The 24,856-nt window shown below is 48.0% G+C and overlaps 1 protein-coding gene across 3 annotated transcripts; it reads right to left on the bottom strand.

Annotated features, from left to right (window-relative positions):
* Nucleotides 1–5,306: 5,306 nt before the first annotated feature.
* On the bottom strand, nucleotides 5,307–24,514 carry GEMIN8 (gem nuclear organelle associated protein 8). 3 transcript variants are annotated; one of them, XM_081793510.1, is made up of 5 exons: nucleotides 24,381–24,514; nucleotides 20,376–20,458; nucleotides 16,535–16,579; nucleotides 15,528–15,966; nucleotides 5,307–5,831 (listed from the first exon to the last, which is right to left on the bottom strand). In XM_081793510.1, the coding sequence occupies exons 3-5, from the start codon at nucleotides 16,544–16,546 to the stop codon at nucleotides 5,575–5,577; spliced, it is 708 nt and encodes a 235-aa protein (XP_081649636.1). In that variant the 5' UTR covers nucleotides 16,547–16,579; nucleotides 20,376–20,458; nucleotides 24,381–24,514; the 3' UTR covers nucleotides 5,307–5,574. The 3 variants fall into 3 exon arrangements, with proteins under 3 accessions (XP_081649636.1, XP_081649637.1, XP_081649638.1); XM_081793511.1 differs by lacking the exon at nucleotides 24,381–24,514 and adding an exon at nucleotides 21,103–22,726; XM_081793512.1 differs by lacking the exon at nucleotides 20,376–20,458 and having other exon boundaries at nucleotides 24,381–24,501.
* Between the last annotated feature and the right edge of the window lie 342 nt (nucleotides 24,515–24,856).

Here is a 24,856-nt window from a genome sequence, read left to right as displayed (position 1 = left end):
CCCCAAAAATCAATATTACGTTTCTATTTTTATTTTAAAGTTTTTTTTGGAATTATTTTAGATTATACAAAGGTTGTAAAGATCACAGAGATCCTGTACTTCTTCACCCAGTTTCCCATATTAACATTTTACACAACCATGGCAGAAGTTGACATTTGGCAAGACTAAGAAATTAACATTGGCATATTCCTGTTAAATAAATAAAACTATAGACTTTGGGGCACCTGGGTGGCTCAGTCGGTTGATCGTCTGACTCAGTTTCGGCTCAGCTCATGATCTCGTGGTCTGTGAGTTCGAGCCCCACGTCGGGCTCCGTGCTGACAGCTAAGAGCCTGGAGCCTGCTTCAGTTTCTGTGTCTCCCTCTCTCTCTCTGCCCCTCCCCTGCTTTCTCTCTCTCTCTCTCTCTCTCTCCCTCTCTCTTCAAAATAAATAAATACACTGACGCACACACATAAATAAAACTACAGACTTTATTTGGATTTCACCACTTTTTCCATCAATATCCTTTTTCTCCTCCAGGGTCCAATCCCAGATCCCACATGGCAATTAGTTGTCATGTCTCCTTAGTCTCCCCTGTGAGTCTCTGTCCTTGCTTGTTTTTCCTAATTCTGAGGGTTTTGAAAAGCGCTGGTCAGGCATTTTGTAGACTGTCTCTCAGTTTGGGTTTATGTGACGTGTTTCTCATGATGAGACTAGGGTTACGGGTTTTGAGACTACTGTAGAGGTGAAGTGCCCCTTCTCGTCACATCAGATCCCATCAGGTAGCACAAGGTACCACAGAACTTATTACTGGTTATGTTAACTTTTGAGCGCTAGGAGACAGTGAACTGAAAGTTGTACTTTTTCCCTTTCTATCCTCTGTCACGGGTTTAGCCCCCACTCAGTGGGGAAGGGAGAGTATGGGCCACCTCTTGGAAGGGGCAGTATCTACAGATCTTTGAAATTCTTCCCTAAGGAAGGCTTGTCCCTTCTCATTTATTATTTGCTCATTTATCAGTATGGACTCGTGTGTCTTTCTTTTCTCCGTGGCTTACAATCCGATACTATGTTATATATCTGTGCTCAAATTGTTCCAGTTTGCCCACGGGGAGCTCCTTCAGATCGGCTCCCACGCCCCTTGGACATGCCCCAATCCTTCCCTGCCCCCATCCCAGTATATTCACTTTTGATGTAAAATGTGGTTTTCTGCCTCACCCATCCACTGAAACTGCTCTAAGGTCTTTTAGATTACAACGGTCTCTAGATGGTGAGGCCAAAGTCTACTCTTACCAGACCTTTCTGTGACAATGCTCTTCATCTCTTTCTTTCAAAGTGCATTTGATTTTCCAAAAACTTGCTATGGCATGTTCAAACACAGACCACGCTAGAGAAAAGAGCATACTCAACCTCCGTGTACCCATCTCCCAGCTTCAACGGTTCTCAATGTTGTGTTCATCCTGTTTCACGGGTCCCCTCTCCTGCGCTCTGCCACTGGAACCCTTCAGAAGGAATCCCAGGCATCCCACGAATTCAGCTGTAAAGAGTACAGTGTCTTTAACAGGTCAGAACTTTAAACAAACAAAACAAAACCAACCATAAGCACAGAACTATTACACCTAACAAAATAAACAATTCTCTAATATCCTCTAGCAGTTCATATTCAAATTTCCCAAGTTTTTAAAAAAGTTTTTTTAATGTTTATTTATTTTTGAAAGGCAGAGTCCGAGTGGGGGGGGGGGTGCACAGAGAGAGAGGGAGACACAGAATCCCCAGGTTCTGAGCTGTCAGCACAGAGCCCGACGTGGGGCTCGAACCCACGAACCGTGAGATCATGACCTGAGCTGAAGTCGGACGCTTAACTGACTGAGCCATGCAGACGCCCCAAGAGTCTGTATTTAAAAAAAATTTTTTTAATGTTTATTTACTTTTGAGAGACAGAGACAGAGCGCGAGCAGGGGAGGGGCAGAGAGAGAGAGGGAGACACAGAATCCGAAGCAGGCTCCAGGCTCCGAGCTGTCGGCATGGAGCCCAATGCGGGGCTCGAACTCACAAACCGTGAGAACATGACCTGAGCCCGAAGTCAGTTGCTTAACTGACTGAGCCACCCAGGCGTCTCAGTCTGTATTTTTGATGTAGACCCTCTCCACTGACTGGCAGGATGTCACTGGATGCCACGTGAGCTCTTCACACTCTGTCCCAAATGGAATTAGTTCTTCATCTCAAACTGCCTCATTGTTTTCTTTACCTCAGTGACTAGAACCGCCATCCAAGACAGAAACCCGAGCCATCCCAGACTTTTCCTCACCTGCCCCCAAGTCGCTGAGCCGCAGAACTTTCTACCCTCAATATCTCAAGCGTGTCCCCTTTTTTTCCAGCTGCCACAGCCTCAGTTCTAAAATTCAAAGAGCACAAGTGCACCATCCAGGGTCACACATTCTCAAGCAGAGCCGGGACTGGAAGCTAACCCCGTGCTCCAGCACGGAATAAGCTGGAATCTTGCGGAGGGCTGTCGGCAGCTCCAGATTCTTTGCTGTGCTCCGGATATATTGTGCTTTACCCATATTGCGAATACGGTTGTAGAGGCCGGTTGTAGAGGCCGACTTCCGCAGGGTGAAGCGGCCCAGAGTGGGGAGCTGGGGAGTCAGAATATTCGGGTTTCACACCCACATCCGCCACTGAAAGCGGACTTGGTGAAGGTGGTTAATTTCTCTGTGCTGTTTCCCCGCGTCCACGACAGGAATGCTATTCCTTCACTCTTCCGAGATCCCCGAAGCCTTGGAAACTGGCAGGCGTGCATGGGTTTTAAATAATGTTTGGCAGCTCGACCCGAGCTGACTGTAAGGATTTGATGCCGAAGGCCGATCTGAACGGACCTGAGGGTATTTATGGTCTCTACTTCTCCCACCGAGAATACTACTGACAACTGTCTGTGAAGAGAGGCTGCTGGCTTGGCCCGCTGGGACAAGTTCTACGACATGTTGTACTTTGCCAAAGTACAGCAATGTCTGTGTTCTGCGACACACCTGATGGAAGGGTGTTGGAAAACAGGCCGGGCAGCTGAAACGGCTACTTCATGGGTCTGTCACATAGGTTAATTGCTACAGAAATTAGCATTCGTAAAGCAGTTAGAAAAGCGCGTGCCCGGAGTAAGCCCTGTAGAAGCGTTTGATAAACGCTTCACGTAATGGCTAACCCTATGAATGAAATGAAAGATTAACTCTTTTAATTTTTTTTTAACATCTATTCATGTTTGAGAGACAGAGACATAGCGCAAGCGGGGGAGGGGCAGAGAGAGAGGAAAACACAGAATGTGAAGCAGGCTCCAGGTTCCGAGCTGTCAGCACAGAGCCCAACGCGGGGCTTGAACCCACGAACCGAGATCATGACCTGAGCCGAAGTCGGACACTTAACCGACTGAGCCACCCAGGCGCCCCGAAAGATAAGCTATTTTATGTCAGAAGAGAGTTTGAGGAATTCGGGGGCTTCCGTCAAAGCGGGGTTCCTACCATGGCTCTTCTGTTGGAAAGAAATTAAGTATCAGAGAGACCGAAAAACGCCTTTTGAATGGCAGTCCTGTCCTCAGCCTGCTCAGAACCAACCAGTTTTGAAACTGGTGTGGATCACGTCCACGCAGGCTTCTTGGTTTTAGTACATGTATGTGCCTCCAGAGTACGTAGGTTTTTTAGAACCAAGGATGATCCGGCCCCGAATGTCAACAGTGCGGAGGCTGAGAAGCCCGGCCCTTCCCCTCTTGTCCCCACTCTTCCTCCCCTTCTTCCTCCCCCTCCCTTCCTTCCCCTGGCCTGCCAGCACCTGGTGACCGTCACCGCACACCGCACACCAAACTTTGCTGAACAGACCCGCCAACAGATCGTGGGTCCCTCCCAGACCCCAACAAGGCAAAGCGTCCATTGGAAGAGCCGCCGGGGAGCCCTCTCTCCGCATTTGAGGTTTCACACCCGGGACTTCCTGGGGCACTCTGGCAGTTTTTGATGGCAGGGAATACACGTCGACGCTTCCCGAGCATTTACCGCGTGGCCTGCACTCTGTTGGACAGGCACGAACTCCAACGTGGTCTTCACACGGACCTGGCGGGGGGGGGGGGGGGGGGGAGGTGGGCATCACCGATACTCACGCGTGTGACAAAGTGACTCGCCCGCACCGGCGGCAGCGGTCACAAAGCCAGCGGGGCTTTGGGGGAAGCTCATCTGGGGGAGCCCGCGGCTCCTCTGGGGGAAGCCATCGAGACCCTTGCAGAGAGAACAGTTCACTCCTCGAGAGCTAAGCTGCTCCATTCCAGGCTCGCTTTGTATTTGTGCCCAGCCACACTTCCTGTCTCTTTAGGATTTGAAATTTTAGTCATGTGCCACCTCAGGGGAAGTGAATTCTGATTTTTGTCGGCAGGACCCAAGCACAAATCACAACTCCAGGAATACAAAGAGAGCCTGGAAAAATAGGCAGCTGGGGCTGAGGAAAGCAACGCACTGCTCTCAGAGCGGGGGCTGAACCGTGGAGCTAAGTATTCTTTGGGACAGACCTGTCGATACTAAATCTTTTCCCCCAACCTCTGATGGATGTGCTCATCTTCTCAGGTCAACATGGGCTCACCCAGGCAAGGCGCTGTAATAACTTATTGAAAAGGCAGCTGGCGTTTATAAATGGACTGTTCCATCAATTTTTAGATTTTCGTCCTCAGAAATGTATTCTCTTCTCAAAGCAGTATTTGCTATACGTAGTAAGAGCTCAATGACATCTCTTCTGCAACACAGGATCTGCAGAGGTGAGCAGGTTTGGGGATTATTGTTCTTTGCTGTCAATTCTGGGTGACATTCAAGCTCTGTAGAGATGAGGAGATAACCAGAGGTCAGAGAGGTATTCTCATTCCATTAGAGCCGGGGTCGCCAAACTACCGGCCACAGGCCAAATCTGGCCCGAGGCCCGTTTTTATAAATAAGGTTTTATTGGAACACACCTACACCCATTTGTTTACTTACCGTCTATAGCTGCTCTCATGCTGCAAGGGCACAACCGAGTAGTTGCCAAGCAGTGGCCTGCAAAGCCGGAAGCGTTAACTCTCTGGTCCTTTACGGAACACGCCCGCTGACCTCCACGTTGGCCAGAAGCACGATCTGTCCCGCTGGATCATTTTCAGTGGGGGCTAACGGGAGCTCCAGCAGGGGAGGACGTCTGACCCATTTAAGGCATCTGTGTTGAAGTTCAGTTGGGTTAAGGAGAGAAGGACAGAAGAAAATAGAAAAAGGCAAAAAAAAAAAAAAAAAAAACCCCAAAAAACCCCCAGCCAAACCAAAAACCAAAAAACACTAGGCAGTGGCAAAAAGAGGACTTTAATGAACCGAATATTAACCTCAAAACCAAGTATAATCTACATGAAATCATCACTTTAGGCCAAGAGAAAACCTTTCATGTTGGCGACAGTATCCGTCTCGCCGACTTCAAGCGGCCGACGTGTTACCCCTGTGGTGGGCCCCCTGGGACTTTGGTGAACATGCCTTTTTCTCGGGCTGAGAGACATTTCCCTGAGAAGATGCGCGGGAGGGGAAGGGGGTGATGGCTGGGCACGCTGCGCCCCGGGCTCAGAACTTGAGCGGAATGACCGGCCAGTATTTGGGCTGCTTCCTGTCACAGTGCTTGTCGAAGCTCAGCTGCATGGCGGCCTCCATGGCCTGGATCTTGGCGGCGCTGTCCCCGTACAGGCGCTTCATCTCGGCCTGGCGCCGCTCGCCGGGCCTCTCGGAGGGGGGCTCCACCGAGCGCCGGGTGCCGTAGTACAGGCCGTGGTCGGCGTTCACGTAGTCGTCCAGGCGCTGGGCGTCCAGCTGCTGCTGCCGCCCTGAGAAGGAAGGGACACGGGGGACCGGGGTGAGCTCGGGGACGCCCCGCGGCCTGCGCCCGCCGAGCCGTCCATAGGCCGAGGCGGCGCCCGCACACCTGTCACCCCCGTGGTTAGGGGAATGCACCGGTCGCTCGCCCGGGAGGCAGATGCTGCCGGAAACGGCAAAAAGCCGCCGGGAAGCAGGTCACCCGACACCATCAAACCTCTGCACGGAGCCCCGAAGATCCAGTTCTCTCTCCCTTTGTCACGTTCACGGCCTGCCCACATCCCGGCCAGCTAGGACCGGCTGGTGCAGCTCGCCTGGTTTCCCACTCCCCCAGGCCAGCAGGGAAACGAAGTGCTTTCTGGCAAGTCCAGGGCTGCAAGAAGTACTACTTCCACCCACAAAGGAGGCGCTGGGGGAAAAAGTACGGATTTTAGGCAAACTGCAAAAGAGCAAGTGCTGGTAACCACAGAATCGCAGCGACGGCCCGCGATCCTTCACACCCGTCCGAAGCACAGGGCACACCAGGCAATGAAGTCAAATGACTCGGCGCTTGCTCGAGGCAACCGGGCCAATCAAGGGCAATTCTGCCAACGGAAGGGAGACCTGACGTCTAATCTTCCTGCTGTGTTCACAGATGTGCAACAGCGCGGGGACCGCCTCGCTATGGGATTTGACTTTCCACTTCACAGGTTAGCTTAGGCTAAATTTCAAGTGATAAAGTGATCTGCTTTTAACCCTACTGATTCTTTCTTTTCTTTCTCTCTCTCCCTCCCACCTCTCCTACCTTCCTTTCTTTTAAGACCAAGAGTGTGCTCGCAACAAGAGAGTATGAGTTGGGAGTGGGGAAGGCAGAGAGAGAGGGAGAGAGAATCCCAAGCAGGCTCTGCATGGACAGTGCAGAGCAGGATGCAGGACTCGAACTCATGAACCATGAGACCATGACCTGAGCGGAAATCAGGAGTCAGATGTTTCACTGACTGTGCCACCCAGGTGCCCCTGGTCCTACTAATTTAACTGGATTCTTGTAAAGTAAGAAATTAAATTATATTCTCCCCTCTCTTTTTACTAAAATGAGTCCTAATATCAGAACTGTTATTCTTATGTAAACAGAAATAATAAAAACACATCAATGAAACAATGATGCATATGGTAACATTTGGCCCACCGACACATTTTTGTAAGCAACTGTCGCAACTGTCGAGAACAGAGAAACAGACAGTAGAAGGCACCCATCTGGTGCTACTACTGCTACCAAGACAAATGCTACTGAATAAGGAGTGAAGATAGTTGTAGGGGATAAATGATATAAATCATTCTTTCCTTGTTAAAAAAAAAAAAAAAAAAGTAGCAGAATAAAACCTTAGTATATGGGAGGGAACCCAAAAGTGAGCAGCAAGATATATCTGTGGCTAGGCAGTCACACTCCTAAGCCCATTCTTCATAAACATCACCCTGGAGCTGGGGAGAAGGAGTTCTGGAAACTTAGAAACACCATAAAATGCAGACAGTCACTTCTGACGTAGCACATCTGCGGTTTCTTTCCTTCTTTTTTTTGTTTTTTTTTAACGTTTATTTATTTTTGAGACAGAGAGAGACAGAGCATGAACAGGGGAGGGGCAGAGAGAGAGGTAGACACAGAATCTGAAATGGGCTCCAGGCTCTGAGCTGTCAGCACAGAGCCCGACGCGGGGCTCGAACTCACGGACCGTGAGATCATGACCTGAGCTGAAGTCGGACGCTTAACCGACTGAGCCACCCAGACGCCCCTGTGCGGTTTATTTCTTATACGAGGAGGTAATCTACGCAGATGCCAGATGACCCTCAAGGAAGTAAATGCAACGTAAGTAACTGTTACCTTATCCACAGAAAAGAGATGCCACTGTCTTACTGTGAAGTGCAGAACTAAACCGAAATATTGGCGTAATGTGCACATGAGTGGGAGGTCAGTAAGCATTTGCTTCTCAGTTTTGGTCTTTCTGTCAAGTCTGAAACACGAGGATGTAAGTGTTCAGCTCTCCCGGGTGTTTAGTCCTGCCCTCCAAGGACTGCGCTTCTGAACGTGTGGCATTTCCACATTAGCCAAGGACAATAGATTCCCTCTGCTACCTATGGGAGCCTTGGGTGAGTTACCAATCCTTGAGCTTGTTTCGTTGTAGGCCCAGAGCAAACAATCCCGTGGGGGGGAGGGGGGTGCTGTGGGGGCCCCAGAGCCTGTGCATCTAAGAGGACAGAGATTCCCAGGCCACAGTCCTTTTACTTTCCGATTTGTCCCGGGACTGTAATCAGCTTTCCTGACAGATCTAGTGACACAACAGATGTTCAACTTCCTGTCTAAATCAGAGTCTTTGCGTTTAGAATTTTTAAAAATGTTTTTATTTATGTTTGAGAGGGAGAGGGCACAAGTGAGGGAGGGGCAGAGACAGAGGATCTGAAGCGGGCTTTGCACTGACAGCATGGAGCCCAACGTGGGGCTCAAACTCACGAACCGTGAGATCATGACCTGAGCTGAAGTTGGACGCTTAACCGAGCCACCCAGGCGCTCCGCATTTATAAGTTTTTTTTTTTAACGTTTACTTATTTTTGAGAGAGAGAGAAAGAGACAGCATGCGAGTGGGGGAGGGGCAGAGAGAGGAGGAGAAACAGAATCCAAAGCAGGCTCCAGGCTCTGAGCTGTCAGCAGAGAGCCCGATGCGGGGCTCGAACCCACAAACCATGAGATCATGACCTGAGCCGAAGTCGGAGGCTCAACCGACTGAGCCACCCAGGCGCCCCCCGCATTTAATCAACATTTAATCATTTAATTAACACCAGGATCCTCGCTCTCTTAGCAAGCGTGGCTCTCTGCCGCTAGGACATGTGAATTTCACCTTCCTACTTTTGCATCTTTCTCTTTTCCTTACGACTGAACGTGGTTCCAGTTATGGTCCTTTGTGCTTCTCTTCTGACCAAAACTATCTTACAGATAGTAAATCAGCAGAACAATTCTACATCGAGATGTTTTCTCTTATCGTTGACATCTGTAGATGAAACACTGTTAATCCGAACTGACCGCAGCCGCCAAGTCAACGTAGCCAGTGCAACTTCCCCAGTTCACACTTGGCACGTGCTCACGGGTTACCATCACAGGGTTTCAGTTAATGAAGCTCATACAGTGTAAAAGAATAAAAAGCACAGCCATTCTCAATTCTCTACGTGTACCTCTTTCCCGTTCAGGTTTCCTTATGAAAATTTGAGGCTCAGGCCTTGTCACCTCTCTGCCTCACAAGAGGCTCAGAGCTTTCCCAGTTTCCAGCATGGCGGGCAGTTGCCCTACAACATAGACCCAAGGGGTGGGAAGCCTGCCCCCTCCACTGACCGGCTAGTGCCAAAACCTGCCCGTGGGAGTCGCGTCTGGGGAAAGGACACTGTCGCCTTCGCACACATCCCCATTCCTAGCCCCGGGAGGACACAACGCCTGACACAAGGTAGGTGCTCAGGAAATGACTGCTGAGAGAAAGCCTGGACACAGGCCATACAGTATTTTTTGTTAACAGCTATTTCTTCCAGATTCTGTTAAAGAAAAATGACGACAACCCAGGGACAGAGAAACGGATGCTCAAATCTCAGCTGGACAGAGCCCCTCTCCCGGAGGTTCCTCAGAGTCTCCATGGCAGAGGCGGGGGGAGACAGGGGCACCAATGAGTTGGGGTCTGATCTTGTTCCTTTACATCTGAGTCACTGTGCCTCTACTTAGTTAAATGATTACAAAAAAAAAAAAAAAAAAAAAAGCCCTAAGTCTAGACTACCAATGTGAAAATCAGTCCGCTTAAAACCAAATGCACTGAGAGGGGCCAGTCACTGGAAGCCCCAGCTAGCATCTGCAAGTACTTTAGTGTTCACGGACTTCGGGGGCCAAGCAAACCTTAGAATGGAATATACGCGTCTGAAGGCATCGCTCATTCTGTTTTTATTTATTGCTTCCTTCCTCCCTATGAAAGAAAGGATTCTCAGTCACTAGCAGTTTTTCTTCCTGTCAAAACAAGGTGAGGGCTCAACCAGATGGAGAATCATCTGACGGAAGCAGAACATCACACTTCAGACATAACTGAACAGGTGCCTTGTCGTGGAGAAGTTAGTCGTTTTTTTCCTAGAAACAGCTGTGGGACTGCATGTTACCCAGTGCTTTTCCCTTATAGGCTGCTCAGCCATGGGAATTTGTTTGAATAGAAATCAGAGTATCTGTCTAGATTCCAGCTTTAAAACAGGGTTATAGTGGGTTAAACAGCATCCCCTCCAAATTCACACCTACAAGGAACCTGAGAATATGACCTTCTTCGGAAATAGGGTCTTTGCAGATATAATTGAGGCTCAAGATGGGATCGTACTGGATTAGCGTGGACCCTAAACCCAAGGAAAGTGTCCTTATGAGAGACAGAAAAGGACACACAGAGACATGGGGGGAAACCATGTAAACATGGAGGCAGTTGAACTATGCTCCCACAAGCCAGTGAATGCCAGGAGCTACCAGAGCTGGAAGAAGCAAAGTCCCAGAAACTTCTGGAGGGAGTGTGGTTCTGCTAACGCCTTGGATTCAGACTTCTAGCTTCCAGAACTGTGAGAATAAATTTCTGTTGCTTTAAGCCACCCAATGTATGGTAACTGGTTACAGCAGTCCCAGTAAACGAGTATCACGGTTAATACACACATAGGGTTCAAACAAGAAAAACGGTAACATCCTGTTAAGGAGAAACGCTACTGGATCCCATCTGGGTTCAGGATATCAATCTGTAAATTCGCATGATGTAAATTCGTCCCCCTCAATCTGTAAATTCGCATGAGGTTAGCCAATGTGGACTTAGTCTACAAAGGAAAACAAAATCATGAGAAGGGACTTAGATTTTAGAAGACCGGACACAGGAAAACATCCATTCAGTATTCCACAGATAATTAGCCCAAAGGCAGAACATTTTGGAGGACGAAGCACTAAGATGAGTGTGGGAGAATGTTATTTTTCCTCAGTTTTCTGGGATAAGCAAGGCTTTCTGGTTGTACTCTCTGCTATGCGGCCAGAATTAATGATTTTAGCACAAGTGCGCGGAAGCACAGACTTGATTTATGTCATGAACGACTCATTTCTGGCTTGTCAGCAACACGCCCGGAACACAGGTGCTTGCCAGCAGACCTGGAGCCGTTTCTGATGGGTCTGCACCCTCGCCTCACATCCCTCTCTCCGTGACAAATGAAGTCAGTGAATGATTACCATTTTCACTTTTAGGGTAAAAGTGCATTTCCGTCCCTCCCTTCTACTTTTCTGCAGTACGGTGCTCAGTCGGTGTGGTTCCACACTTTAATCTCATCCACTAAAGCACAGCAGCTCGCTAAATCCTGGGCTGTACGTTTCGCCATACGCTCCCGGTTTTCCACAGAAGGGTGGACCAAGGGCGACCGGGATGGGGTTCCAGCTGACTGAAGGTTCGGGACGAAAACTGGCGTGTGAACCTTCCAGCTTCGGTGGACCCAACACGGAGCAGATGTCTCCTGGCAGGTGTCTAAAAGCACCTGGCCCCGTGGTCAGAAGAGCACCTGGCGTGCTAAGAGGGGAGTGGATGTACCCCCCTTTCTTCCTCTCACCATCCCAGCTGACCCCATCCCTCAAAGCCTAGAGCACGCTCTGTTTTCCACCACTTCCCCCGAAGCTTCTCCTCTGACAGCTGACTTCACTGGCTCCACCCCATCACTGCCAAAGTGCCTGCGGACCACACACAGACAGCTCTTCTAGGAATCAGTTTTAGTTTGATTTCGTCTCCTCTTCTCAACTGAGTGTAAGCTCCTTCTGAACGTGTCTCGGTTTTGACCCAGCAGCTACCCAGAAAACACAGGGGATAAGAGCTGGTAGGCTCAAGCCCAAGACAACAGGGGCCGTGTTTGTGTCAGAGGGCCGTCTCCCCCCACTGGGAATAACATTCCCGCATTCTCCTTCTAAGTATTAGGACTATAACCTTGCAGTCTCAATTGGTAGTTATTTATGACTTCAACGGGATACTTTTCTTAACCTAACAATAAGCATTTTTTTCCTAAGAAATAATTGGAAACACAGCTGACCTTCCAAACTCCACAACTGTCTACCTTCCCATAAGCATTGTTATCATTGAAGTTTTGAATAACGGAAGTATCTCGTTAGGAAATGACATCTAACAATCAAAAGTATGTCTGTTCCCACTGCACAGTTCTTTATTTATCCTAATTTTTTGGTTACCATTAAAATGTTAGAGATTATGTGGAAGAGCAGTCATCACAAACAAGAACACGCTCTCCAGCACGAAGGATTTTATTCTAAGAAAATATTAAATAAGACTCAGCTGACGATGATGAATGATAGAACATACATGTTCTCGTGGAAGTGAATACTACTGAAAAACAAAATCTTTCAAGTTTACCTATGCTTTTTCCTGCTAGTGCTATTTCATAAGATTCTGTTCTCTCTAGATGATCCATATTCAAAGCCGAATTAGCCTTTATTGAACGAGTAGCTTCTAGTGGTTCAAAAGAGCAAAGCAAAACAACCGTAACCAAGCATTCACACTACTCAGGTCCCTAATCGCTGTTAAAACACATCCCAACCGTGTATGTAACTAAACTTCCACGAACATTTCTAGTAGAGGGAGGTAATGGGTTGGAAAGCACTGTGGGCATTGACATTACTTACATCTGAATTCAATCCTTTGTTCCTGCTTGAAGGAACACATGTTCATCCTCCACGCCACCAGAAGCGCTGGCGCAAAGAATCATGCCCGATACTTGCGCTGGTGCAGGGTCGGGCCCCGGCAGCTTGTAAATCTTTAGCAGTCAGATTAGACTCTGACACTGCAGCGTGTTCCCGCCCATGCCAGACAATCTCCAGGTCTTCCGAAGACCTGCTAATATCTTCAGGGCACCCCGGAGGGCATAAGAGCATGGCAGAGACGCTATGGCAAGTAGTTTTCAATCATGCTACAGCTACACATGTAAAAAGCACAAAGCAGCAGCTCCGTGTGTTCAGCGTTGTTATTAGTAATACGGAAGTGCATTCCTTTCTCCACGTATTTTACTATAGTAAGTTACATCAATGTCCTTGAATGTCCAAGCAAGAATGTCCTTGAAATGCACTAAAAGTTGTATTAATGCCTACTTTGATGAAAACGGTATGAACGACTAGACTGGACATCAAGACTTGAATTCTTTTGCTTTTTAAATATTCTAAACCAATTTAAGAATCTTGAAAAGTGCAGGGTAGAAATATGACTTTTGAAGCCATAAAACATCTTTTATTAAAAATATGCAGAATCTTGGGGCACCTGGGTGGCTCAGTCAGTCAAGCGGCCAACTTCAGCTCAGGTCACGATCTCATGGTTCGTGGGTCCGAGCCCTGCATAGGGCTCTGTGCTGACAGCTCAGAGCCTGGAACCTGCTTTGGATTCTGTGTCTCCCTCTCTCTCTGCCCCTGCCCAGCTCACACTCTGTCTCTGTCTCTCTCAGAAATAAAATAAAAAACGTTAAAAAATTTTTAAAAAAAAAATGTGCAGAATCTCAATCAAGCACTAATCAACACAGAGAGCATCACAGTAAAATCAGTATATGGTTAAAGATCCACATTCAAGGATGAGTTATTAGCAACTAACCATAACGACTAACATTTCCCGGGCACTGACTTCGTACCAAGCACAGCTCTAGAACTTTTCTTTTATTGTCCCATTATTTTTTAATTATTTTTAGTATTTTTTTAAATCTCATTTAACCTTCATAACTACCACTCCATTAATGAGGATCTCCACTTCCCGGGTGAGGGGACTGAGGGACAGACTGGTTAGGGCAGGTGACCCGCAAGGCAAGCCCTCCGACGGACAAGTGGCGGAGGTGGGCAGGGCCCCATAATTTGAGCGGTTCCGCCACCGCTTGCCCTGTACAATGTCAGGTTAAAGATGAAGGTTGTACGGGTTTTCATAACATTCCCTTTTTTATCGGTCTGCTATCTAGATCACAGTAAAACAGATATATACCAGTTTCTTCATAGAGATGGTGAGACCTGTGCCCTTCACTTCATGTCCCCTTGCAGAAGAAAATTCTCACAGAGGCAGGGGGGCTGTATTAGTTCCCTAGGGCTGCTGTAACTAACAAAGCACTGCAAACAGGTGGCTTGGAACGACAGAAATTTCTCGTCTCACAGATCTGTACGCTAGAAATCTGAGATTAAGGTGTGGGCAGGGCTGTGACCCCTCTGAAGGCGCTAGGGAAGATCCATTCTAGGCCTTTCTCCTAGCTTCCAGTGGCAGAGCTCCTGTCTTCACATGGCCTTCTCTTGGGGTGCATGTGTATCTCTGTGTCCGAATGCCTCCCTTTTAATAAGGACCCAGTCATAAGTGGATCAGGGCCACCCTAAAGACCTCATTTTCACTTGATCACCTCTGTAAAGACCCTATGTCCAAAGAAGGTCACATCCTGAGGTGGGGTGGCATCGGGGGAGGTTAGGACTCCAACCAATCTTTTTTTTTTTTTTTTTTTTTTTTTTTAGGGAACACAAGTCAACCCATAATAGTGATGATGATAGTATAATCTGGAGGTTTGAAGTAAACTCCGCAGATTTAGGAATAATATAAAACAAGATATGAAGTTCATCAAGTTTATAAACGATTCAAAGCCTCACTCACTTTGTAGAATGTCCCACACAAGCAGAGCAAGTTTAGCATTCTGTGGGATATTTGAAAACCTCTGATTTAAGGCTCATAATTAATACTAAAACACCTCATTCATTCATTCAAAACAATATTAAGCACCAGGCACGACTTAGCAGGTAACTCCCGTGACATTTTGTTTAACTTACCTAGACCCCTACCTGACCAAGGTGAGAGGGACAGGGGCGGTTCATGGCCATATCTGTGCCTGAGCTGTTTATGCTGGAAAGACACACTTTGTTACTGTATCTTCATTACACTCACAACTATTTTCTGTTGAATAACTATGTACTGAGTTTACTTTAGATCAGCAGATAATTCTAAACGGCCTTTTAGATGACTGGGGTTTGCAGCCGTCCTTAATTAGAACTTCTATCATAAAAGTGTCAACCTTTGGTGAGAAAAACACCTTACTCTACTCTCTGGTAAAGACAAAGAAAGAAATCCCATATCCATCATCTTTTCTTTTCAAAGAGCTGTAAAAAAGAGCATTCCAACCAAATGTGGACATGCTTGAACACCTCCTCTCCTTCATCGTTGTATACTTTCAAATTAGAGTAATGGTTATTTCGTATGTATTTTGTCTAAAAGGTAAAATTTATTTCTGAAGATGAAGGAAAGAAATGTATTTAATGTAAAATAGAAAGTAGTGTTTTAAAAATACTTGTTTGGGTATACTTTTTATTTTTTATTTGAGAGAGAGAGACAGCGAGCGAGCGAGCGAGAGAGAGAGAGAGTGGGAGAATCTTAAGCAGTCTCCATGCTCAGCTCGGAGCCTGATGAAGGGCTTGATCTCACAAACTGTGCGATCATGACCTGGGCTGAAATCAAGAGTCGGACACTTAACCTACTGAGCCACCGGGTGCCCCTAAAAACTCCTGTATTAAAACGCCTCCTCGGAGTGACAGAGCTGAGGCGGGACTGGATGCGGAATAGCATGAACTTAAAAATAACACCCAGGGCAGACCACGCAAAAGGCAGGGCGCGGAAGGAAGCATGCGGGGCCAGGCACACACTTACGTCGCTCCTCCTGGTGCCGCTCGGTCTCTGCGAAGTACTGGCGCAGCTCCTCGGTGATCTCCATGTTGCTCAGGTCGCACTCCACGCCCCCGTCCGACTCGCTGTCCGCCTCCTCCTCTGCGGGCCGAGCCCGCTCTTCTGTCGCGCAGGCCCGCGGACGCTGCCCGGACCTTCTAGTATGTGAGTGGCCGCGGCGCGAGTCCGGAGGGGCCGGGGGGCGGTCACGAGAGGACCAAGGAGACCCGGCCTTGTCAGCGTAAGAGCTTCTGGGGAGAGCCGCAGGAGGGAAGAACCACGGGCCGGTGAGGTAAGACTCCACGGCCTTCCTGTAGGCATTATGGTGGCTTCGCATCCAGGCCATCGCCTGATGGTAGTGTCGCCAGTATCTTGCGTATACGGGATGAGAAGACCAAGGCTCCGTAGTTTTCCAGGCTGCCGCCTGCGAAATAAAGGGAGGTGGAGAACCGTCGAGTGTTTGACTAAACCACAAGTATCCACCGGGTGTCTACTAAATACCTACTCTGCATCTACTCTGGTGCTACTCCTGCACCAGAGGACGCAGGACGGCCCACGCCCACAGGAGACACCAAGTGTATGCACACGTGCTCTCACGTGCGCACGGGACAATGAGTTTAAGGTTACGGCCGTGATAAAGTGGGGACAGAGGCTACTAATTATCATCATTAGATAAGACGCAGGGAGAGATGAGGACGTCGACCATCTTGGGCCTCTCTACCCGCTGTAACTAAGCGACGGGTTCCACCAACCGCACGCACTAACGAGCAGGACCTTCTCCGGTCCTGCCCTCTCTGCTCCCTAAACACCTGCCGGCCTGGCTCACTCCTCGGTGCCCGGACAAAAGAGGTCTAGCAGCCTACCCAATGGTGCCTTCGAGTTTTCCGCTGTATTTGTTTCTTTGGTCTTCTCCCTCATAGACTGAGAACACCAAGACTCTAAAGACTAAATTGTACCCTTTTCTTCATGAGTTAAACAAAACAAAACCTTACCATTGCTGCCATCTGTGATGGTGGAAGACCAAATGGGCACTGAATCTAGGAAAGAACAAACACAGTTCAAACGTGTGGTCGGTACACGTGGGAGATATTCGTGGCTATTTCATGGTTTGTAAAGCAGCCCCTCAGAGGCTGCCTCCTCTCAGTACTGTGCCTCATCTTACCGCAACACACGCTATGGGGCCCCGGCACGTGGGTTATGGCCTTGTGGGCTGAAAAGGAGGGCTCCCCTTAGGTCCGATTAAGTAGCTCAAAGGACACTGCATTTTTCAAACGTTTGTTTACCCGCTGAAAGACTGGAGAGAACCAAATAGTTCACAGCCAGTGCATATACAAAAAACATCAATATAGAACATGAATTAACAACACGTAACTATTACTGACTTCATTTCCTAATCCTTAACTCATGCCGATGCCTGTTTAAATTAACCCTAGATGATCCCACAGTTTGGACAGAATACCTCTCGCCAACTCCCTGGAAACCACCGTTGGCTCTTGCCTCTGACCTGGGACTTGGAGAAGCCTCTCCAAATGAGATCTCTCTCCAGTGTGGGTTGGGCCCTGGGCTTTAAGCCCCCAGATGAGCCTTGATTTGGTTTCGATTGTGACAAGCATCTCTCAGTGTGGTGTGACACCACACTGTCCCTGCCTGGCCACTGTGCCTGTCTTTGTAGCAGCAACTGTTCCATGAGACCCTCCGGCAAGTGACTGCACAGAATGCCTTTGCTCAACAGCCTTGTTCTGCCAGGATTTACTGCTTTTGCCCCTTCCCAACTGCTTCTGATTTACTGATGTGGCAGAGGATACCTAAAGGTAAAGTTTAATCTGCAGCTGTACCTTTTAGAACCGATTTAAAACAGTTATTTTTTTCCATTCCTGTTCAAGAGTTCAGAGCTACTAAAATGCCAGCATGCATGAGAATGTATTTAAATAAAAAAAGAGGGGGCGGCGCCCGGGTAGCTCAGTCGGTTAGGTGTCCGACTTCGGCTCAGGTCACGATCCCACAGTTCGTGAGTCCAAGCCCCGGCGTCAGGCTCTGTGCTGACATCTCAGAGCCTGGAGCCTGCTTCGGATTCTGTGTCTCTCTCTCTCTGTCCTTCCCCCGCTCACACTGTTTCTCAAAAAAGGAATAAATGTCAAAAATTAAAAAAAACAAAAAACAGAAATAATATCCTAAAACGCATGAGAATTTAAGCATCTGTGAGAGGAAATCACTAACAACGCAATGCTGGGCAAACAGCACTTGGGTTTCGAAACTCTGGGACATCAGATACTGAAGGAGGCCTGTTTTTCCTCCTTCACTTAATTAGAGGGTGGAATTTAAAAATCTCTAAGCCTTAAGCAATAAACTTGACTTCTGTTGTAATCTCTATCAAATGTTTTGCTATGGTTAATGTGGAAAATCGAGATATTACATTGACCCTATCTTTTAAGATCTGGCCTGAAGAGAACCATTCACTTTTTTAAATACACTAAGCTTTCAAACAGGCGACTTCTAAGAGGGTTGACACGATCTTCTGTAAATTTATCAGGAACATAGCCTGCACTTCCTGTTCCCTGTTCTGAATTCAGGAATACACACACACGCAGTGCGTGTAAACTGGGAGAAAGCTAACCAATGCAGTGAAAATATAAGTGTACATTAAGTCCACGTTACTTTAAAACAGTAAAGGTCATAAATAAATAACTGAAGGTTTAAAACATGAGCACTTATCTGAAAAGCTGGCTAACTCCCGCGTGCTTTACAAGCTACTGAAGAAATGTAAAAGCCGATACAACGAAGGGGTTAACCACGCAGAGAAGTGGCACTGACACAAATGAAATCACAGTGGAAATCGCTGGAGCGCCAAGCTGTAAGGTGCAGCCTGTGAGTGGCTAATTCCTTCCAGCTGGGTTTCATATTTAGCTCACTGAAATCTGAACACTTTCCTGAGAGCCCGCAGCACGTAATGCCATTGCAGTGAACTCCACGTGTGTCTTCAGCAAATTTGTTTTAGAGATTAACAAGTAGCATAGGAATTAAATTTGAAAAATCTAGGAGGCATCTGCGTGTCTTCTGGAAATGAAGAGTTTTGAATCCCGACCTCTGTGCCTCAAAAAATGTACTTAGAACCAGATCAGCGGAAGTATTAATTATCCCAAACTGGGAAGTGTGACAGCCTCAAATATGCAAGAAAGGTTATTGTGATTGAACACTACAGCAGACCTCAGGAAATCCCGTTTTGATTTGTACGTGGGAAAATCCAGCCTGGCTCTAAAATAGGACCAGGGGCACCTGGATGGCTCAGTCGGTTAAGCATCTGACTTCGGCTCAGGTCACGATCTCACAGTCATGAGTTTGAGCCCCGCATCAGGCTCTATGCTGACAGCTCGGAGCTTGGAGCCTGCCTCGGATTCTGTGTCTCCCTCTCTCTCTGCCCCTCTCCAGCTTGCGTTCTGTCTCTTTCCCAAGAATAATAAATAAACATTCAAAAAAAATTTGTTTTAAAGTAATAGTGCCAGCATTCTGAAAATGTCCAAGATGGCTTTATGAGAGGCAACTCTGTCACCACCTTTATTCTGACCGTGCTTTCTGCAACGTTTTGGCCGCTGGGACACTTACAGTCAAACCTGCTGCTGTCCTCTGGCAAGTTGAGTCCTGGAGCTGGAGGGCGCGTATGCTCGTTCACCCTTAGCTTATCACTCTCCCTCCTCAAATTCCAAAACCTATGTTTCATAGATTCTTTTACCTTTTCAGTATTTTCAGATTCCTAAAATCCTTCAGATATTCAGTTAAAAACAGTTCCTGAGACTGTCTGACAAATTAAGGAAACTCCCAGAAATCAAATAAAAGAAAGTACAGGAAAACATGGCCAAAGGAAGAGCAGCTTGCAAGGAGCTTTAGAATTATTGGCTTGCTCTTGCCAACATGACACTTGGTATTTTACGCCTGCAACTTTTTTCTGTGAAGGGTCAAATAGCAAATATTTTGGGGTTGTAGGCCACATACAGTCTCTGTCACACATTCTTCATATTCTTTTTAAAACTTATAAAAAAAAAAAAACAACCCAAACCCAACCCTTTGAAAATGCAAACCCCATTCTTAGCTCCCGGGCAGTACAAAGAGCAGGCTGTGGGCCACCCCTCGCTGGCCCTGTGGTTTGTGAATGTCATGCAGCCACATCGACTCCGCTCTTGCACGTGGAGTGCCCTCACTGCTGCTCGTTCTTGGCTTAGCGACCCCTGGAGGGACTCTGGGATTCTCACTCACCTAGTAAATGAGGAGGCTTGGAGGAAGACTAGTAAGCCAGACACATGTGACAATGACCACCAGCAGTCCTGGTGACCAGCTCCTACTATCTGGAACAAAAGACTCGTCTCCACGACGAAATAAGGAACCTGGACCGTTTCTTAAAGATCGATATAGACATTTAAAGACTTAATTAAAAGAACAAACTCCTGCGATCAACAGGGCTTAGAATGCACATGGAGTGCCGTGTTTTCTGGCGGAGACCCTGGCAACGGCCACGGGCCAGACAGCAAGCCAAGGAAGGGAAGCCGGAGGTTCCCGGAGTCTCTTCCTTGGAAGAAAGAATACACAGCCTTCCCTGCAAAGTGTATCAGTTGGTTCCGAAGGGAAGGTGAGAACCTTCTCTACAAACGGGTCCTGTGAACTCTTTCAAACTGGCTACCCTTTGCACACAGAGAACTCAAGGACCTAACAAAATGCCTGGGTTTCTGGAAAGCCAACCTGAAACGAATTTCTGGACATGACAGCAACACCTGTCCAAAGAAAAGCAAGCTTCTGGCCACAGATTTAGATGCCTTTCAGTTGCCTTTATCTTTCGTTCCCCACCTCTTTGGGAGTGTCTCCTACTCTCTTCTGGCACACGTCTTCCTGGACTGAACAGCAGCTTTTCTCCTAAGGGGATGGTGGAGCTGAAAGAAAAGAGAATGGCGATGTCAGGGCAGGCCGGGTTCCACGGTACCACCGACCCCGCAGCCCTCCCCAGCGAGCACAATGGCATCATAGTCACCACCCAGCTGAGCCCAGGCGAGTACAGAGACCGAATTCATGGTCTGTCCTCAGCCACCAGAGGAGGAAGGGAAAAAACAGCGCTGAGGTCATTCACGAAACGCTGCCGTGCCCTGGGTCTCGAACCGTAGATTTTCCCATACAGCTTTTCTTAGAAAATGCACTCGTTCTTCAATGAATATGCTTATCCTGGAGATGTACGTATGTATGGATTTAGGAGCTGTATTTTCAAATGCGTCAATATACAGGAGGGTAACAGACAAGAGCTTTGTTGTTTTCAATGAGAAAAATCCAACGATTTCCGTGAAGTTATTAAGAACCTCCGCAAACACGTAATGCGGCTTTGTCAAAAGGTAGTAATGTCACACGTGTTCTTTTAACAGCACATTTATGTTCCTATAAATATAGGATATGGGAGGTGTCATCCCAACCAATAAAATAAAAACACAAATTCCCCCCAGACGATAATGTACACTCTGCAACTGGATTTTCCTCTCTAGCCTCCTTTTCCAAAAGAATTCCGAAAATTAAACACCTGAAAACTCACCTGCTTTGATTTGTTTGCTTCGAAACCCAGCGAGCCAATCATTAAGTTATGCTGGCTAAAGGCCCTGGAGTCAAACCTTTCTGATAAGGCTCCCAGCGATGTGGCTCTCTGAACCAACCAGATACTCTGGCGGATCGAATTGAGGCCTCCGGTATATGTTTCAGGGTAGAAGGGGGTCCGCTGGAGACCGTGCAGAATAAACGAAGGCACAATGAGAAATGTAAGTGACATAAATTGGGTCGTGTGATTCTAAGGAATTTCTGGATATGCAGTAATAACCCTCTCAGAGAAGGTATCTTCCAATAATGCTTGTACTAGTAGGAACTTCCTCAGCTAAGATAATAAAAGGAGGGTTTCTGACAGCACTGCTTCCTGCCCCCCACCCCCAGCTGCCTGAGGGCAATGTCAATCCCTTGATGCCCTCGTGGGCTCCCTCCTGTGGCTTCGCGTGGTCCCTGCGGGTATTGTGGACATCAAAGATGGCTGAAGGGATGCCTGAGTGGCTCAGTCGAATTTTGGCTCAGGTCACCATCTCACGGTTCGTGCGTTCGAGCCCCGCGTCAGGCTCCGCGCTGGCAGCTCGGAGCCTGGAGCCTGCTTCGGATTCTGTGTCTCCTTCTCTCTCTCTGCCCCTCCCCTGCTCACACACTCTCTCTCAAAAATAAACAAACATTAAACAAACAAACAAAAAGATGGCTCAAGACTGAATGGCCTTCTCCCACCCTCAGGAGTCCAAGCTCGTCTTGGCCGCACAAAGGCCTCCTACAAGGGCACTTGCTACTGAGTTCAGAAAGCCCGCATCTGTCTATAACGACTATCGTTAAAACTGATGGGTGAGGGAGCCAAAAAAGTTTTACTTCCTTCTCAACCCTTCAACCCCAAACCCCAATTTCCTCTCTTCTGGGTGATGCAGTTAGAAGTAATGTCACAAAGGAAGGTGCAGCACGGGGATGGACAGAGACTGAAAGGATGCAGTTAGGCGTTCTTTAAACAACAAAAACGAAAACAAATAACATTCCACCCACAAATGGCACTGTTTAACTTGTCAGCGGGGTGATGGATTTGTGAGTGGATTTATTTGCAAGTTCCCCAAATCCCCATGTGGCTAACAGCAGAATCTTAAGTGAACTATGAGGCCACTCAAAGTTACTCTTACTCATGAACACAGCAGCCAATAGGAGTGTTGAAAACTGGGGTAACTAAGAAGGACAGAAGAGTAATACAGCTCAAACGGGGAAACAGTAAGTTCCCCACACTGCAAGTGTATCCCTCACAGTTCAGAGCATATCAGCAAAAGCCATGACTAGTTTAAAGTGGTTAAGACCACCAGGAGATTTCAGGAGCTTTACTTCAAGTTTGACTTGTATAAACACATACACAGTAATTCCATTTAATCGCTGTCTTTTCTGAATTTATATGCCACTGACTATGCCCCACTTATTTAAACAATTACTTGTAGGCATGGATTCTGCAAGCTCTTTCTTTTAAATGTCCTATTTTCCTTCTGGCATAAAAACCAGAGCTGTATTTCCCTGCCTTTGGATGCTAGTGCGATTGTTGTTTCCTGATAATAGCCTCTCCTCCTCCTCCTCCCTCCCTAAAGAAACTGAGTAGTTAGTCACTCAAATAATTGTAAAGTTCCAAATCTTTTCAGGAAGCAGACGTTTAAATACATTAATATGTTTAATATGCTTTTGGGTTTTTTTTTGAGAGAGAGAGCACATGCCCGTGTGTGCGGCAGGCATATGAGCGGGGGAGGGGCAGAGAGAGAGAGAGAGAGAGAGAGAGAGAGAGAGAGGATCCCAAGCAGTATCTGTACTGTCAGCGCAGAGCTGGACACGGAGCGCCAGCTCACGAATCACGTGAGATCATGACCTGAGCCGAAATCCAGAGCTGGACACTTAACTGACTGAACCACCCAGGCGCCCCACGTTAGTAGGTTTTCAAAAATATTTGCATCTGATCTTTGATCAACGGCGGTTATGCTGTTTTCTCACTTGTCCAACTGTTCTATGGCTGGATTTCCTATCGGAGGGAAGGAGCTCCAAGAGTTTTGCACTGAGTTTGTAATCCCTCCAGCCTCCACTCTGGCTGTAATTGTTCAATTCCACTCTGCCCCCCCCCCCCCATCCTGCTCATCTCACCCCACCCTTAAATGCTGGATCCTAAAAAACAAAGTAATCCTTCACCGTCTGTCAGTTTTAGAATGAAAATGTCTCTCTGGAGCTTTCATTTGTGTACTTTCCCAGGGCAGCAACAAACAGAGATCTGAACTCCGTACTGTGAACCTGCCTTTGATTATACCCATCCCAAGTTACTAACCAACGATCTTTAAAAATATACGGTATCTGTTTGCATTGCCATCCCTGGGGGGCTGTTATAAACTGTATTATAGACGTCGTATTGGTAAAGGTTATCTCCACCGCACAAATCACGGTAACCGTGAGTGAATAAGCCCAGAAGTGTTATTAATCTTTAGTCTAGACTTTCGAGTAATGTTGTTCTGACTTCAGGTGCAAAACAGCTGAATACAGAACCTAGCCTATGAAACGACTTTAAAAATCATTCCTGAAAACGATAAAATTATCTGTTCAGAACCATGTGATCTGTACTAAGGGACTCCCATGATTTCAGAGGTAAAAGCTACTTCGTTGGTCCCTGGTTCAGCTCCACTCAGCTACTGAGGAAGAAAAGTGGGCAAAGACATTCTCCCCTTTCACCGATAAGGCCCTTTAAAGACTACCGGTGCCAAATGTTCTCCAGGTAACTTCCACCAAACTTTAGGACTTCCCACAGAGGTCAAAGTGTGAGGTAAAAGAAAGAAAACGCCAAGTTTTGAGCGGACGGGCCAATATTCCGGACATCCCTCCAAGGATGAGGCTGCCCTGGGCTGCACGGCCCAAGTCCGAATTCACTTTCCAGACTTTTACTCGGCACCCCGGAATCACGTGGGCGAGCTTCACTAGAAACACCGATGCCCGGGCCCCACTTCTAGACACTCGAATTCGAATGGTCTGGGATGGGGGCCCGGGCATCCGAATTCTTAAAAGTCTTCCGCCGATTCCGAAGCGCGGCAGAGCTGAGTCTCTGGAACCGGTTCTCTGTCACCACTGAACCGGCAATGATTTAGGAATCTCACGGGCCCCGCGGGTCGATGCTAATTACGACAACGGGACAGCCAAGCCCTCGGCTCTCCCGGCATCAGAAGAAGCCAGGCTCCGGGGCCTCCAGGCTCCTCCCTCACTCCCCAAAGGAAACCCAGTAGTCCCCGGAGTCACCTCGTGGGCTCGCAGCTTGCTGATCTCGGGCGGTGGGCGAACATGGACCTATTTCCTGTGAGGAGACCGAAGGGGTGCGGGCGGGAGGGGCTGTTGCCCGGGAGACCAGAAATGCACTTCCGGCGCGGATCACGTGAGGCGCGCCACCGGAAGTCCCGGGCCCGCCGCCGCCGCCGCCACGTCCGCGCTGCGTTCTACGCCACGTGGGGAACTGTCGCGAGATGAGGCTCCGCCTCCCGGGGCGGAGCGTCGGGATGGCTGGCGACGGGCAGGAGGCGGGACGGCTGTACCTGCGCCGACCGGTGTGGCGGGGCCGGAAGGGGAGGGTCGTTTCTGCACCCCCTTTGTCCCCGCGCCACTTCCTTGACTTTCGGCTTTTCGCCCTTCTCTCAGCTCCGTCGTCTCCCCACTCCTGTCCTTAGATAGCCTTTCCTCTTTTTTGAAAAACTAGAACGGCTAGAGGTCGTGGCCCAGGA

The sequence above is a fragment of the Panthera onca genome, chromosome X (assembly GCF_046562875.1).
Source record: "Panthera onca isolate mPanOnc1 chromosome X, mPanOnc1 haplotype 2, whole genome shotgun sequence".
NCBI lineage: Eukaryota > Metazoa > Chordata > Mammalia > Carnivora > Felidae > Panthera > Panthera onca.
Note: the sequence above shows the minus strand (reverse complement) of the source record. Positions and strands in the feature narration are given on the sequence as shown.

Coding starts and splice junctions, on each gene's coding strand:
- GEMIN8 (XM_081793510.1), bottom strand. Junction 5,832..15,527: donor GCGGCACCAGGAGGAGCGAC/GTAAGTGTGTGC, acceptor CTTCCTTCTCAG/GGCGGCAGCAGCAGCTGGAC.